This window comes from Lissotriton helveticus, chromosome 5_1 (genome assembly GCF_964261635.1).
Source record: "Lissotriton helveticus chromosome 5_1, aLisHel1.1, whole genome shotgun sequence".
Taxonomy (NCBI): Eukaryota; Metazoa; Chordata; class Amphibia; order Caudata; family Salamandridae; genus Lissotriton; species Lissotriton helveticus.
In genome coordinates this window covers 1,425,060,367-1,425,075,254 of record NC_136065.1, presented here as the reverse complement: position 1 = coordinate 1,425,075,254, position 14,888 = coordinate 1,425,060,367, and the positions used below count along the sequence as shown (strand labels likewise).

Genomic DNA, 14,888 nt, shown 5'->3' with positions numbered 1-14,888 from the left:
CCCGTCTGCCGATCCGCACATTGACGCCACAGGAGTGCGGCCACCTGTCAATCCGAACCACAGATCGGGGCCAATTCTCCATGCGGCAAAACCTAAGAGCCCTGCTCCCGGCCGCCCTGAGCGACGACGTCTGCCGCCTTCCTGGCTCCGATCGTCGGCTTATTTAACCGCTGGAATAGCTCATGCACAGCTTGATGTGTGGGGAGTGGCTACCTCCAGGGCCGGTCAACAGCTCTTAGTTGCCGGTGCAAATCATGGGGCCGCGTGGTAAAGAATTCAAAACAATCCGTCCTTCCCACGGCAGCAATGAAAAGCAGCATGAACTGCAAACAAGGCACCCCCGACCCCACCTCGGGCCTGCACGTGTCACCAGCCTCCTACGTCACTGGCTAAAACCAGCAGCACCGGTCAGTCCAACCTCGATGGAGCCCTCCGCTCATCGTACTGCCTTTTTCCCACTTGGTCATGCATTCAAGTGTCAGTCGGGCTGTCATGCATCCAGCGCAGCTGCCCAGATTTCAACCACACGTGGGCTCTCCCAGGCATCACAGCCTGATCTCAGCCGCAATGCAGATCACTCCGATGTGCCACATATACTCCAATGTGCGAGGTTGAAGGCTGCCCCCTCAGTCTCGGCCGCTCCCACGCCGTCGGAAAGTCCCCAGGTTGTGCACTCCACCCACCGGCCCCAGGACTCCCCGCCGCGATCGGCAGACTGTCTCATCTGGCTCACTGCCAGCGTGTGCACAGTTTCCTGGGCCGGGGTCCGCTTCTCTTCGGGGGTGCCAGTAAGTGTCCCTCTCTCCAGTCCGGGAGAGCCATCCAGAGTGGGGCCGCCGGCGGGGGCAATGAAAATCCGGAGCACTCGCGGGGTCGGACCGGGCACTTCCGGCAGCCGGCCCAGCTGTTGTTCCACTGCAGCCGGGGTCAGAAACAAGGCAAGACCCTGGCTCCCCAGCTCAGAGGCCGCAAACTTGCAGGCAAAGTCGCTCCAGTGTGGTATGCCGCAGCAGTTCGGGGAAACCAGCGTCCGGCGTCGTTTGCTCTCCGCCACCAATTTCTGGGCACAGGATTTAAACCAGGATGTCTCCGGAGACGGCGGGGGTTGGGGGAGCTACGGGCTCACGCGGACATCTTGGACTCGCGTGTGGCTCCTCCTCCTTGTTATTCTTTATAATGCTTTAAAACAATAGTGTGTGAAAAGTTGTATCATCAGTGTATTTCAGTATAATTTATACTTTTTATGTGCAACTATTCGCAAAGCAAGATGTTTTCTGACAGGATTATGAGCCACCGCTGCCCACTTTGGATATAACGCCAGCATCGTTTAACCTTCCCAGTTTCAATTTAATGCTGCTCCCACCACCTCTTACTTCTACTCATTCATCCTCTCAAATGCCTGACAATGACCGGACAAAGGGTCACTTGAGATGTTGAGTGGAAACCAGGACCTCAGTGAGGCAGATAGAGTCTGCATTGCAGGGGGTGCACAATTACCCACTGTCTGCTTAACAAGTCAAATCTTTTCCCTAAACTGCTGAATAGGTGAGCTCCTGGTATTGCACCTATACAGTAGCGAGACAGGACTTATCTGGACGCACACACGCTAGGCTTGAGCCACCTTGATTGCGCATGTCAGAATCTTCTGCCATTGTTCCTCATGGACCAGCAGATGTACTGCCTAAAACACTGGACTATAACGATGCCTAGAAGCATTCTGATAGGTTAAGCAGAGTTAGCTTAAGCATAGCCATCCTGCACATTTATTTTTTCTTTTAGGTACACAATCTTTTTAGTACCTTTTCTAATATCACCATAAGTCATGTTGCAGTGCATGGGCAAATTATTCCTTGTACAGTGCACAAAAAGTGCTTACCTTATTTCTCAAGTCTTCTTTGTACATTGCAGAAATGCATGAATGGAAGAGAATGGACGAGGAAGAAATATTCCTCTGAGACATTTGGAATCTCAAAAAGATTGTACCTTTTGGGACTCTAGTTGTTGGATTTAGACTAACAAAGTGATCTGTAATGTATGTTTCTCTTGGTAGCACTACAGTGCTATCAATAAAAGGACAACTATATTGATAAAACTCACCCTCATTCACTACATGCAATACCGCCTTCAACATAGATATTTAGTGTTCCACAAGCATTAAAAGTTGCTCCTTATTGAGGACGTTTGTATTTGCACGTACCCTTTTCATGATGATTCCGCTTATTTCCAGTACTGACATATCTGCTTTTTTGCACTCATTCCCTTCCCAAATGACAGCACTCACTTTCTCAGACGCAGGGCTTGTATTGGGATGGCAAAACATGTGACTCTGAAAGAGAACGCAAAGTACTTTTTAGAGGACCAGTCTAAATTCCATAACATAAAAACATTTACAAGGAACAATACCAGGCATGATGCTATCTAAACCAGATAATTATTTTATTTATAATTTTTATAGGCCTATGCAAAGGGGAGCAGACCGCTTTACATAAAACATATTGAGGCTAATATAGCAATATTAGGATTTTACATTTAGCCATATTGTGAAAAGGAAATAAAATAAAAGTAAATTTAGGGCTAGTAGGAGGATGCAACTCGCATTTTTAGCATCTTGTAATTTGCGATTTGCATAATGAAATGTACTAATATGTCTCAGACACATCAACGATTCCCAATGGGGTCGCAAATGACCTACCTCATCAATATTCTTGAGGCAGGTCGCAATTTGCGTCCCATTGGTAATGGGCTACAATCATTGGGGACAGCATGGGGTCATCATGGGGACAGCAGACCACCATGACTTTGTTTACATTTGAATAAAGCAAGTTATATATATTTTTTTAAATGCAGACCATTTTCCTTAAAGAAAAACGGAATGTGTTTCAAAAAGAACATTTTTACGTTTCTGTTTAGTTTTTTAAGAGCAGGTAGCGGTCCGTTGGATCACTGCCTGCTCCTAAAAAAGTTTTCGCTATCAGTCACAAAGTGGAAGGAATCCTTTGGGGAGCCCTTCTCATTTGCGACTGGCTTACCACCAACTCGCGTGGGTGGGTATACGCTACATTATTCTGTACAACACTAATTTGACAACTAGTTAGTTCTGTTTTACAGAAAATATAATTGGTGCAGTGGGATCAGAAACTATGTTAAAGTGTTTAGAGAGGCAATCTTCGCTTGTTCGAATGTGCAGCTGATATGGGACAAAAGAGTTTTTGCCCATACCACAGACAGATTTCCCTTAGCCCTCTACAACTTTTATGTAGCTGTGGATTTGCTGAGCGAGTAAAAGAGGCTTGTCTCACCAATTCTTCCATGAGCAAAGTTCACATGTTTGGATTTTAATGGAGGAGGCATATCAGACCTACCAGAGGCTCAACAAGATAAATTTAGTAACTCAGGATCCCCACCTTCCTCTGATTAGTCAATGACAATGGCACCTGTAGTTGCTTTGATAAGAAAAAAAGGTTTGATGGTTATATTTTAGAATTCTTTATTTAACCCTAACCTGAATCACACTGAATGTTTGATTTGGCAATGTAGTGCAGGTGGCAAATGCCCATCGGCATTTAAACCGTGCCAAAGTCTGCATATTCTACTGCCCGACATATTCTTCAACAGCGTCTGTGAGACACAAAAGTCTTAATTTATGGCTTGGAAACGGTCTCTTAATATCAGACTCTGTAATAGAGAACTATTACTTCGTTGAAAGGATCTGCTGTCCACATTAAAATATATGCTTTACTCATTTCGGTTACGTTGACTTTGTAAATATGTTTGCTATTCTGAAGAGTAATTCAGACAATAAAATTATAATTGCAAATTAAATAAAATATGTGATTCTGAGAGAATATACTCGGATTATTTGGTTAAATTATATTAGGGGTTCTATGAATATAATTAGTAGATATAGTTGCAAGGGTTGACAGCCGTAACCAAACTCCTGTAATATCTGACGAATGGTGAATTATTTGCTTGAAACATGGTGTGTCAGTGAAGAAAATGCTTCTGTGAATTTGACATTACATTGTATGATTTGGATTAAAAACAGAGAAATTCTTTATACTGGAAGTGCAGTAGACTGCCAGGTTTTGATGCTGAAGACTTGATTTAGTGGTGATAAAAAAAGTTTGATAGCTGGGTACCTTCTGTGGCATTTCCTTTCCTACAAAGGGGACACTCAATTGAGCAAATTAGTTCCTGCTTGTTATTTATGGATGTGCATGGTGTGGATTATGGTTTCTACAGCTGGCTATATCTTTTACAATTTTCTTTTACTTAACACTAACTCAGTGTTGTATATCGATTTAGATTCCGTATGCATTTCCCGATTCACGCCCTTATATAGGTACATTTCACATTGCCCTTATATAGACATAGATATCCAGTCCTTATTTAGGCATAGCCCATGCTACCCAAATAGAGGCATGGCTACTTCCATCCGTTCATCTACGTCACAACGAGTTCTTGGAAAACCAGACTCTTAAGCCGTTAGGGACTTCCCCTTGCTTGGAAATTGATTTCTCCAAGAACTCATTTATTATGCATGAATATCTATTCTTTAGGGGTTCATTCATGACGTTCATATGCCCGATTTTACGTCAATACTGGCATTCCTAAACACCTTCAAGGTATAAATATACCATCACTTGCTATGGCAAAGCACGGTGTGGTTTGGTGCAGTTGGACTACCTACTTGCTCGACACAGCTCGCCATAGAAAGTCCCGAAGGAAGCCAACTCTCCAGCTGACGCACTGACTAGACGCTGTCATCCTCCTGCCGAGAATCCAGCTCCAGTGTTTCTGACTCACCTTGCGGGGTGTTGGGAAATCGAGTCCCGTGAAAGAGATACCAACCTCTCTCATTCTAAGGTATGGAGCTGATTAGAACCTAGAAAAACCTTTGGCAATTCTTGGCAAAACTAAACTTAGCTAAAACAGCACCTACTTCTTCCCTCGTACTAGACCTAGGTTAGGTACACCGGGGTAGGCATATTTTAGAAGCACCAGTTGAGTATTTTAGCCTGTGTTATTTATGTAAGTATTTTTATATATGTCATAGCAACAGACAATGCTATTACAGTGTTATTTTATATTACTGTTTATGCTGTACGCATTATACTTTGCATTCTGTCTAACGATTGTAGCAGTTCATATCTCTTGCATGAGAAATAAGACTGTTCAATAAGCCCTTTTATTGAAACGCCCGTCTCACTATTTCATGCACAATTGACTGAGTGAAATAGTTACCTATTGTTTCAACGACTCTGAAGATATTGTTTCGATTCTAGGGGAAACAAAGTTGTCATGTTCATGTGGTTGTCAGAGACTAATCCCTTCTTGTTGATTCGAGAAAGTTTCTAGTGACCTCGGAGTTTGCTGGCACACACACAATTAAGTTTAATATACCCGATAGAGACATACTGACCTCAGTCCTATGTCAAATCTATAGTGTATGTTATTCCAATGCGCAGAGCCTATTAGGGATATAGGAACTACACTACACCGACCATGCTGTAATCAAGGCAATTTTAGTTAATGTTAGAAAGAAATTAGAACAAGTGAAGATTAAAAATGTAAATATACAGAGCGATACCTAACATTTTATTAGGAGTTAGGAGCCTGCATTGGAATTTCTGCTGATTTGGTGGAAATATACACCTTCGAAACCCATTATACCTCTTCCAGGGTCAACGATCGTGAAGTTCATGAGTCAGATGCTAAACTGACCAGCATAGTAGCCCCTGCAGTCCTGTATTCAGTGACACCCCTCTCCTCTGTACCTAGTGTGCTTCTCCAAAGTCTTTCCTCTGGATACCGGTTATTGACAAGATGTGTCATGGTAGACAAACCTTCTCTCAATCTACTATACATGTCTTTAGAAAATCTTATTAATTCACTTAAGTCATCAGATACCCAGCTTATATCGCCGAAACACACACAGGGGAAGGTGTTTGTCCAGTGTAAATTAGAATTATCATCATCGTCACCACCAGATAAAATAAAAAATAATCTGCTTAGTGCAGAAATATTTTACAAATTTAAAAGTTGTTTGCTAATGATGTATTAGTTCCCCAATATTTAAAATGTTTTACGCATACATGCTGTTCAATAGAAAATGTGAGATGAAAAGAAAGGAGGTGATGTAATTTTCAAGGGTGTCTGTGCTTTTCTGGTAGTTAGAATGTTTTTATTAGACATAGTAAAACCTTTCCTGCGATTTTCAATTCAGGTTAAATATACAGCTGAATTATAAAATAATAGTATTCTTGATGACCTAAAAAATATTGTCATGAGGTAATCTTAACATTTGTAATGGTACCCTAATTTGAGGTGTCATTACATATCACAACAGTACTCTTTTTATACATCTTAGATGCATAAAAGGTTAAGTTGGAGGCAACATTGGCCATCCCATCATTCAAATGAGAAAGGTATAGACTATAAGAGCATGAGTTCAATAATTTAAACCAGCCAATTAGATCCCAGGAAGCATCATGTTGTTGCCTACTTTACTCTTCATAACCGGTGGAAGTTCTGCTCACTCACCTTCTGGGGAAACCTCTCCTTGAGACCCTTTTTGCTTCTTTGGCCAACTTGAGGAGCAATACTCTGGTCGCTGTCGCTTGTGTAGGACGAATGGCATTCGGGCCCATGAAGCAGATCGTCCCAGAGCATGTCCTCGGTCTCTGATCCACGATGTGAACTCTCGGAGTCCCTGCGAGAAAGGTCTAAGCTTCGAGAGCTGCCACTCACTGCAGATCGAGATCCCTTAAAAAAGAAGGTGGACAGTCTCAGCTGAAAATATGGTCACTACAAATATAAAGTGTTTATTGCATTGCACATACTGTCATGAGTAGTGCCTTAAATTACCAATGTAGCTATTACTTAAGTTGATACTCTACATTTTATCTGTCTCAGAAGTATGACAGGTAAAGTAGCCAAACTGCACCTGTAAAAGAAGAGCTCTCACGGACAGGGGCAGATTCACTACCTATTAAAATTCACAAACATTTTTCCTGATTCACTGAGGCAAACTTACACTTTTGTGTAAGTTTACTTTTTTGGTATTCACAAACTACAAGTTCATAGTAAGCTTGTGACTGCAGAGACTCCACGGTCGGGATGGAGAACACTACACATAAAAAGATAGACCTGTCCTATTTTGTTATGTACAGAGTGCGCCACCCAGACTGTTGAGTCTCTGCAGTTGTTAACTTACTTTTAACTCATAGTTTGTGAATACCAAAACGAACGTAAACTTACACAAAATTGTAACTTTATCTTTGTTTATCAGACCCATTGACAAGAGTACACCCGGAATAATGTGGCAATTGGAGGTCTCCAGACTCACCACTGGCAATGCCATGTGACATTTCTATGTGGTCTTATTTCGCCAAAGTGGAATCATACCCAGGCAGTGCACCTGGGGAAACACAGCCAGTTGTGTAAATACACATTTTCTCATTGTTTTCCTCAGGTAAAACTCCCCTGTGAGGAACCCCTTTCCCTACACTATTAAGATGTTTGGTGGGTGTTCTGCCCCTTTGACAATGACTAAGGTACGAAAGGATCTGTATACAAATACACAATAGTAAATGCCATTGCACTTGCAAAGTATTCTGTTGTGAATACCGGACAGACGTAAATGCATCCATTTAGTTTATTGGGCAAATTGTGAATTGGGCCCTGTGTCATCAAAGTATAAACTGCAGGATGGTATACAATTTCTTCAGGAGACGCTTTCACCCCTTTTACTTCCTTAATAGCTTCGATTTAATATTGCGAATAATATGTTTTAGACATACGAGATTCGTCATAACTCACTGAAGCTAGCTACTAAGCATCTAGACGAGTCGGTTTCCGCAATGAGCTTGGTCTCTAAGGAAGAACAAAGAATATTTAACAACAAGCATTTGCAAAGAAATAGGTCACGCATTTGTGAGAGTTTAAGCTATTGGTATTGTAAATGACAATGCCTTATATTTATCTATTTGATAATTAACACACAAGTAAAAGGCATTGTCATTTACAATGCCAATAGCTGAAACTTTCATTTTAAAGAAGCAGCTGCCATTGTGACGGGCTGCTTGGAAAGTGAAAGCGTGCATGGCATGCTTAATGTTGCAGGAAAGCATGTCGTGCCTGTAGTAGGAGAAATGCATTAAAGAAAATAGTGCTTACAGACTAAATAAGACATACCGAGAACAACAGAAGTAAAAAGGCCAGTCTTCATGGGAGGTTACAAATGAAGATAAGGCGGTACTAAGGAGGGACTAACAAGCCTATTAACGAATCAGAAGTCAGCATTTGCGAAGGACAATGACACAAGCCAATGAAAAATATGGGCGGAGAGTGGGCGGAGCCTCAAGTCCATACTTGAATACAGCATGCCTCGCAGAGCAGCGCATGCACGGGCCAGGCTCGAACTAAACACTGCTACTATATTAATGCACTAGAAATCGCTTCACAACCAGCATGGAGTCGCTGTGATTAGAAACGGTGCAAAAGTTGAAAACTAGGCATTTACTGGTTTATGAAATGGCAGCCACGTGGACAGCACCGCCTGCCTTCCATGTGGTCACATGCCCTTGATCTGTAAAGGGAATTGGCTGCAAGGACTAGAATGAATCATTCACAGACTCCCAAGGCTTCATCTCTGTTTCTTTCTATCACTCAGCAGTTAACATACACCTGGGAAACTCTAATTCCGTGAGTTGGCTCTTATGCTTATAAGTTTGGAGCAGTGCCACTTTCTGAGAAGGGCAGAAAGTAGTTGTTTAAAGCAGTTTAAGATTAAGCGATGGCACTGCACATGTGTCCTTTCCCTAACAAAAATAACTTGCCCGTCAACTTGTACATTTTTATCCAGACTACGTTACTGTTTATGGAAAACCAATTAGTGAAGCTGGGTTACCAAGAGGAAGCTTTGTTCTTATAAGATAACAGGGTGCAGACTTGAGTCCTTCTCAAAAAGCCTCAATGACCCTGAAGGTGCAAACAGGTTACTGTTTCCAAAGGTCGCAAGTATTTGTGTCACTCGTCATAATCACTTAATTGGCTGTTATGCTTTCCCATTATTCAGTGTGTGTCAGTCTGTCCATGCTGAGAATATATGTATTAATAACCAATAGCGCAATCATATCCCTATGACCACCAGTGAGCCAAAGGTAGATAGATCAATCTAGTGTGAGTTTGTGTGCTTGGGACACCTGATGCCAGCCTCCAAGTATCCTGGTCAAACAAAATATGGGGAAAACCCTATAACCCGATGGAACTAGCTAATAAAAGCCACCAATAGACAAGAGATGTTCCAAAGGCAGTAAGTGAGGAAACACTTAATAAATAGGCAGGGGAACAGGGTACAGTGAATCATGCTTCTAGAATGAATACTTATTCAGTTTTAATAATACAATTACTCATATTCATTGAGTAACAATTCCAGACAATGATTCGGTGCTACACCACGGTGCACAGCATGTGAAAATACGGGACTCAAAAAATACTTCAGAAATATATACAGTGTGCATAACATAAAATTGTCTCAAACAACAGGCCGAAGAATCCGATCTAGAGGAATACCCATTCAATCAAATCAAGGTTTTTGTTCCGAAATAGTCCTTTCATTAATGTTTGGGTAGCTAAGACATGGCACGCAACGTTTCGACCCCATAGAAATGATTTAACAAGGTCTTTCTCAGGACAGTTGTAGCAACCAGGCCAAGAAAGGAGTGTTGTCGAACAATTAGACCATCAGGTACAATGAAGGGTTGCCAAGAGTATGCATAAAAGAACCTCCTTATGAATTGGAAGGAATCTGCAGGGAGCGTGGACAATATTACTGTTGTGCTGACCCGCCTATCAGCGGCACCTCTCATCCATCTATGGGCTGGAAAATGGCTACCAAAACAATATTTTCTGCATGCTCTCGACAAAGATACAAGACACCAAAGCCATAACTCATGAGGGACAGTCACACACATTTGCTTGTGACAATCCATACAAGGTTTAAACCCTTTTACTTAAGGGGGTGACATGTCCTTGCACACTGTTTGAAATTTAGAAGAAATGCTCTTGTAAAGACGAAAGAGTGAGGGAAGAAGCAGCAGCTCTGGTTCAGAAGACATGGAAACAAAGGGAATGACATCAGCGCACAGGAATGGTGATTATTTGTGGCTCCAGCATCAATTCTGGAGCGGGTCGGAGTCAATGCAGGCTACATGACACCACTTACCAGCGTGCAAGTGAATTACAGAAGAGGTCTCCGGATCCAGTCTAGTGCCTGAGGGTATTCACAAGGAGAGGAATCTGTAGTTAAAAGTATCCTTCAGAGTATATAATATATGGCCATGACATTCGGATGAAAGAATAAGCACTGTTTATTCAAAACCAACAACAGAAAACCGGAATATTAGGCAATAATATTTTGGTCTGATAGCACTATACCTGACTAATGGCTGGGGACTCTTGCTCTGAGTCTACAAGACTATCCGAATCTTGAATAATGCGAGTCCATCCCGGATTTCTCTGCTTTTGCTAGCATAGAAAGACACAATAACAGCAACTGTAGGTAAATGTTGCACTATAAAGTAAACATCTAGATTTCCAACTACTCAAGAAGATTACCTGTAAGCTCTTGCAAGACTGAGTTGACCTCGGCCTCCTCTTCTTGACGACACACCTGTTAACACTGGAGGCCCCTTCCACACTCCTGCGCAGGATCACCATCTGAGCTTTGGCTTCTGTATTCTCCTCACTTGACAGTTCATCTGACATTCCATTGCCAGGCTGGTTGGGGACCACCTAATGAAGTGATATCATCGTGCAGGACATTACATGGCAGGACAAGCACAAAGGTAATTCTAAGAACTTCAACTCTCACACTGACAGCTAGGTTCGCTCACTCATGTGTCATTGTAACCCCTTAGACCATGCAGCCCCATTTCAGGGCAATCCTTTGAAGCACAGATTCATTTATAGCAACGTGTAGAAAATGTATTGTTTCAAAAAAGTGATAGGGTTAGGGTGTAAAGACAGAAATACAATATGCAGTTGCATAATGTCTCCTAATACTTTTTATCATGTAGTGATATTTCAGACTTCAAATTGCTTAATATTCGTGTCTAAAACCTCAGCCCACACCTGTGTTAAAGGCAGTTCAGGTTCCACGGAGCAGGTAGATGGTGCAGGGCCTCAACCATTGGGGCTGTACGTGTTTGCCAATGACGTCCCCAGACTCATAATACTATGGCTCTGCAAACTTAGCCAAGAATAATCCTTTCCGCACTTGACTCTCAGTGAGGAATAGCAGTCATGGGCTTCTCAGGGAGGTAACGTGTGGGTGGTGGATCTCAGCACTCAACAGTGAACCAACAGACAATAATTTAAATGTCCAGACCTGTGCATATCTTAACAAGAAAGTACTTTAATCACACAGTTGCACTTAATACTACACAATGCAAGAATTCATCGACCACACAGGTTCCTGGAGGGTGCAATAGCATACCCCTGAAGGCACTACACTCTCCACACTCCCTCTACTACTCGTTCCAAAGTAGTAGAGCTTAGTACTGGCTTCCCTCTTCATTGTGAAATTAGGAGTAGAATGAAACAGGCTCAGATGCAGTTTATATGTGGCAATTCAAATGCACTCAGTTTCCCTTTGGGTTTATGGCGCATTGATATAAGTGGCACTTTAGGAGTCCTTGCACTCTGCCTTGTACCAGGGGTGGCCCTCCAATGTATCTGGCAGGTGTCACGATGAGCCGGTAAGTGCACTAGAGTATCAAAATGGGGCACAGGCTACATCTAGCAGCACACTTGTCCTGTATTTGTCAGAGAAGTGATGGGGCTGGGGCCTGTCCAGGTGCTGGAGAGGGTTCGACAACTGCAGTCTTTGTCTGTTGCAATGCTGCAGCACCCCCTGGGCCAAAGTACATTGAGGTAGAGGATGGGGTGGCGGCATGGAGAAATGTAGTGGTGGCATGGAGAAATGTAATGGCAACATGTCCTTACACTATTTTTCACTGTGGCAGGCCTAGCTGTCCTATGTGGAAAACCAGAACACAGATAAGATCCTAATACTGTATTTTGGGAATAGGATCAAGCTAGAAAAACGATAAAAAAACTATTTTTATAGTTAATAAAAATTCAATGCAATGGTGAAGTTGGATTTTTGATTAGGGAAAAGAAACATTTAAAATGCTTCCTTTTCTCTGCCTGAAGCCCATGGACGCTAATTTGCATTTGCTCTCCAATTTCTCGCAGCCAGGGATTTGCTTTTGAATAGGTGTGAAAAATGCGCGACATGCCTCTCAAAAGCTACACAATAGGTCACATAGATCGACAGGCTGACTGGAATGGGTAGGGATGACACCTTAGAGCTCCATACAAGGGTCAGATCTATGAGCATTCTTTTTGACATTACGGTGTCACATTCTGGTTGACCGGTCTGCTGGGGTTACATATAACACTTTGAGGTGCACTTGAACAGGAGGAAACAGGATGCCAAGATAATTCCTGTGTATCCACAGTATGGTTGCTGGAAAACCCAGATTTTAAACTACCAGACTTCTGTCTCTGGATGCAACTGCCCAGATGTTGACCTCTGCACGACACCCTGTGAGTTTCTATGTGCCTTCACTGAAGTCTGAAGGGGCTTTAAAAATGAACACCGGTGGTTCGTTGGGACTTCAAAGACTTTGGGCCTGATTTATCTCTCTTTGGACGGGTTGCTCCTTCACAACGGTGACAGATATCCTGTCCGCCAAAATTTAAATCCCATAGGATATATTGAGATTTATATTTTGGCGGATGGGATAACCGTCACCATTGTGACAGAGTAACCCATCTGCCGAGATCTAAATCAGACTCTTAATCAGAAAGTACAACCTGTGACCAGGACAAATCTGGTTGGTGTATCCAACTCATGGTGCATTGTGGGCGGCCTCAAATTGAGCATAGGTCCTAGTCTACCGCGATTATCATTGGCAATTTAGGCTTCTTCTATTTCTACTCCTAACTTTGTAAATTCAGATCTCCCTTTCTCCTTGTTGGATTTCTGTCATTTTGGTGTAATTTGGCCATTTTTTTCATTCGGTTTGGGATTTTTATTATTTTGCATTTTGACTTAATATCTATTCTGGTACAGTAAATAAATATTGCCTAAGGTGAAATCTGTCTGCTCTGTGCCATAGCTACCAGGAGACTGACTCCAAGTTAAGTGTGTGACTTTGAGGGTTCACCCTGACATGGGTTGTGATTATTTCTTGAGGTAAGTAGTAACCCAACCCAAATAATAATCCAATTTTCTACACATATCCTATAAAATGTTCAACATCCTTGCCACTTGCAGCTAGATGCAGCCACCGATAAAAACCCCCTCATGGTGCAAGAAACTGAACCTGTGAGAAGGTAAAGTGCCCAACCACCCACATAAGCATCATGCTCAGATAAAACATATACACACTGACAACCATGGTCAGTGGTAACCTTTGTTTGATGACCACATACCCTACTTAACATGTATTGTATAAAAAAAAAGGATAACTTCAGAATTCGAACAGTAATAATGAGGCAACCATAGTCCACCTGACGTCCACCTGAGGCACCAATCCACTAAGGTTTTGTAAAGTTATGCGGATATTTGTGTTGTACCAATGAAAACAAGTAAATCTCCAAAATGAGGTGATAAGTACGGTTACACTGCATCGCCAGTGTTTTGTGGCGCAATCAGAAATAGTCACACTAAAATGCGTTGAGCTCATTCTTAAATCAGCAACCAATTTCTTTTTTTGATTTCAAAGTATTTTATTAATTCTTTTTTTTATAAAACAAGTACATTAGCATTTCCGTTTTGAGGTTCCAGCCAAACGTGGTTGGTGTTGCAGTAATTACAGATACTTTGGTATACGTGTTTAGTTGAGCCCCGCTACGTTGACTTGCAGGGAAATTGCCAACAATCAATCAATCATACGCGTGAGGGTCTCAAGGCACAAGGGGGGGGGGCAACGCTGCTACTGTTCGAAGAGCCAGGTCTTGAGGAGTCCCCTGAAGGTTAGGAGGTCTTCGGTCTGCCGTAGGTGGATGGGGAGGGTGTTCCACGTCTTGGCGGCGAGGTGGGAGAATGATCTGCCGCAAGCGGTCACTCTTCGGATGCGGGTGACAGTGGCGAGGGCGTGGTCTGCAGAGCGGAGCTAGCGAGACAGGGTGTAGAGGCTGAGTCGGCTGTTGAGGTACGCTGATCCAATGTCGTGGAGTGCCTTGTGTGCGTGGGTGAGGAGCTTAAAGGTTATCCTCTTGTTGATGGGGAGCCAGTGCAGGTCTCTCAGGTGTGGTTTGATGTGATGTGGCTACGGCGCGGGATGTTGAGGATCAGGCGTGCGGAGGCGTTCTGGATGCTTTGGAGCCGTTTCAGGAGTTTGGCCGGGGCTCCTGCATAGAGTGCTGATGTAATATGTAAGTAAGGTCCACAGGCACAGGTAAGCTTAAATTGAGCTTTATTGCAGCACAGAGACAGTAGGTCAGCTCCAAGTCCGACCAGGGCTCCAACTGCCAAGAAGGCAGGGAGAGCGCTCCAGAATACAGAACACAAGAAGGAATCTAGAGTGCAGGCTCAAGGAAGAGCAAAGCACTGTACAACATATCTCCTCTCCTTGCAATAAAAATAAGAGACAAAGAGCAACAGAAAAGGAAATGCTAATGTACATAGTCATTCAAATACAAAGGAGGGCGTCGGGAGCGAGGGCTCCTCAAGCAGACATCAGATAAGGAAGAGGAAGGAGGAGCAGGAGTACAAGGTAAGGAAGGAGCATCAGGAGTAGTAGAACTGAAATCAAGAACAGACCTATTGAGGTAGGTACCCGAGGAAGTGGAAGCATCACCACCACCCACCT

The 14,888-nt window shown here is 42.9% G+C and overlaps 1 protein-coding gene across 4 annotated transcripts in view; it reads right to left on the bottom strand.

Annotated features, from left to right (window-relative positions):
- Positions 1-14,888, bottom strand: part of PHTF1 (putative homeodomain transcription factor 1) — a 490,213-nt gene that overhangs the window by 193,037 nt on the left and 282,288 nt on the right. For all 4 annotated transcript variants that reach the window (XM_078644430.1, XM_078644429.1, XM_078644431.1 and 1 more), the window contains 4 exons: positions 10,621-10,797; positions 10,441-10,530; positions 6,544-6,765; positions 2,198-2,326 (listed from right to left, as the gene is read on the bottom strand). In XM_078644430.1, coding sequence (XP_078500556.1) covers positions 2,198-2,326; positions 6,544-6,765; positions 10,441-10,530; positions 10,621-10,797 — 618 coding nt within the window. The remainder of the gene's footprint in view (positions 1-2,197; positions 2,327-6,543; positions 6,766-10,440; positions 10,531-10,620; positions 10,798-14,888) is intronic.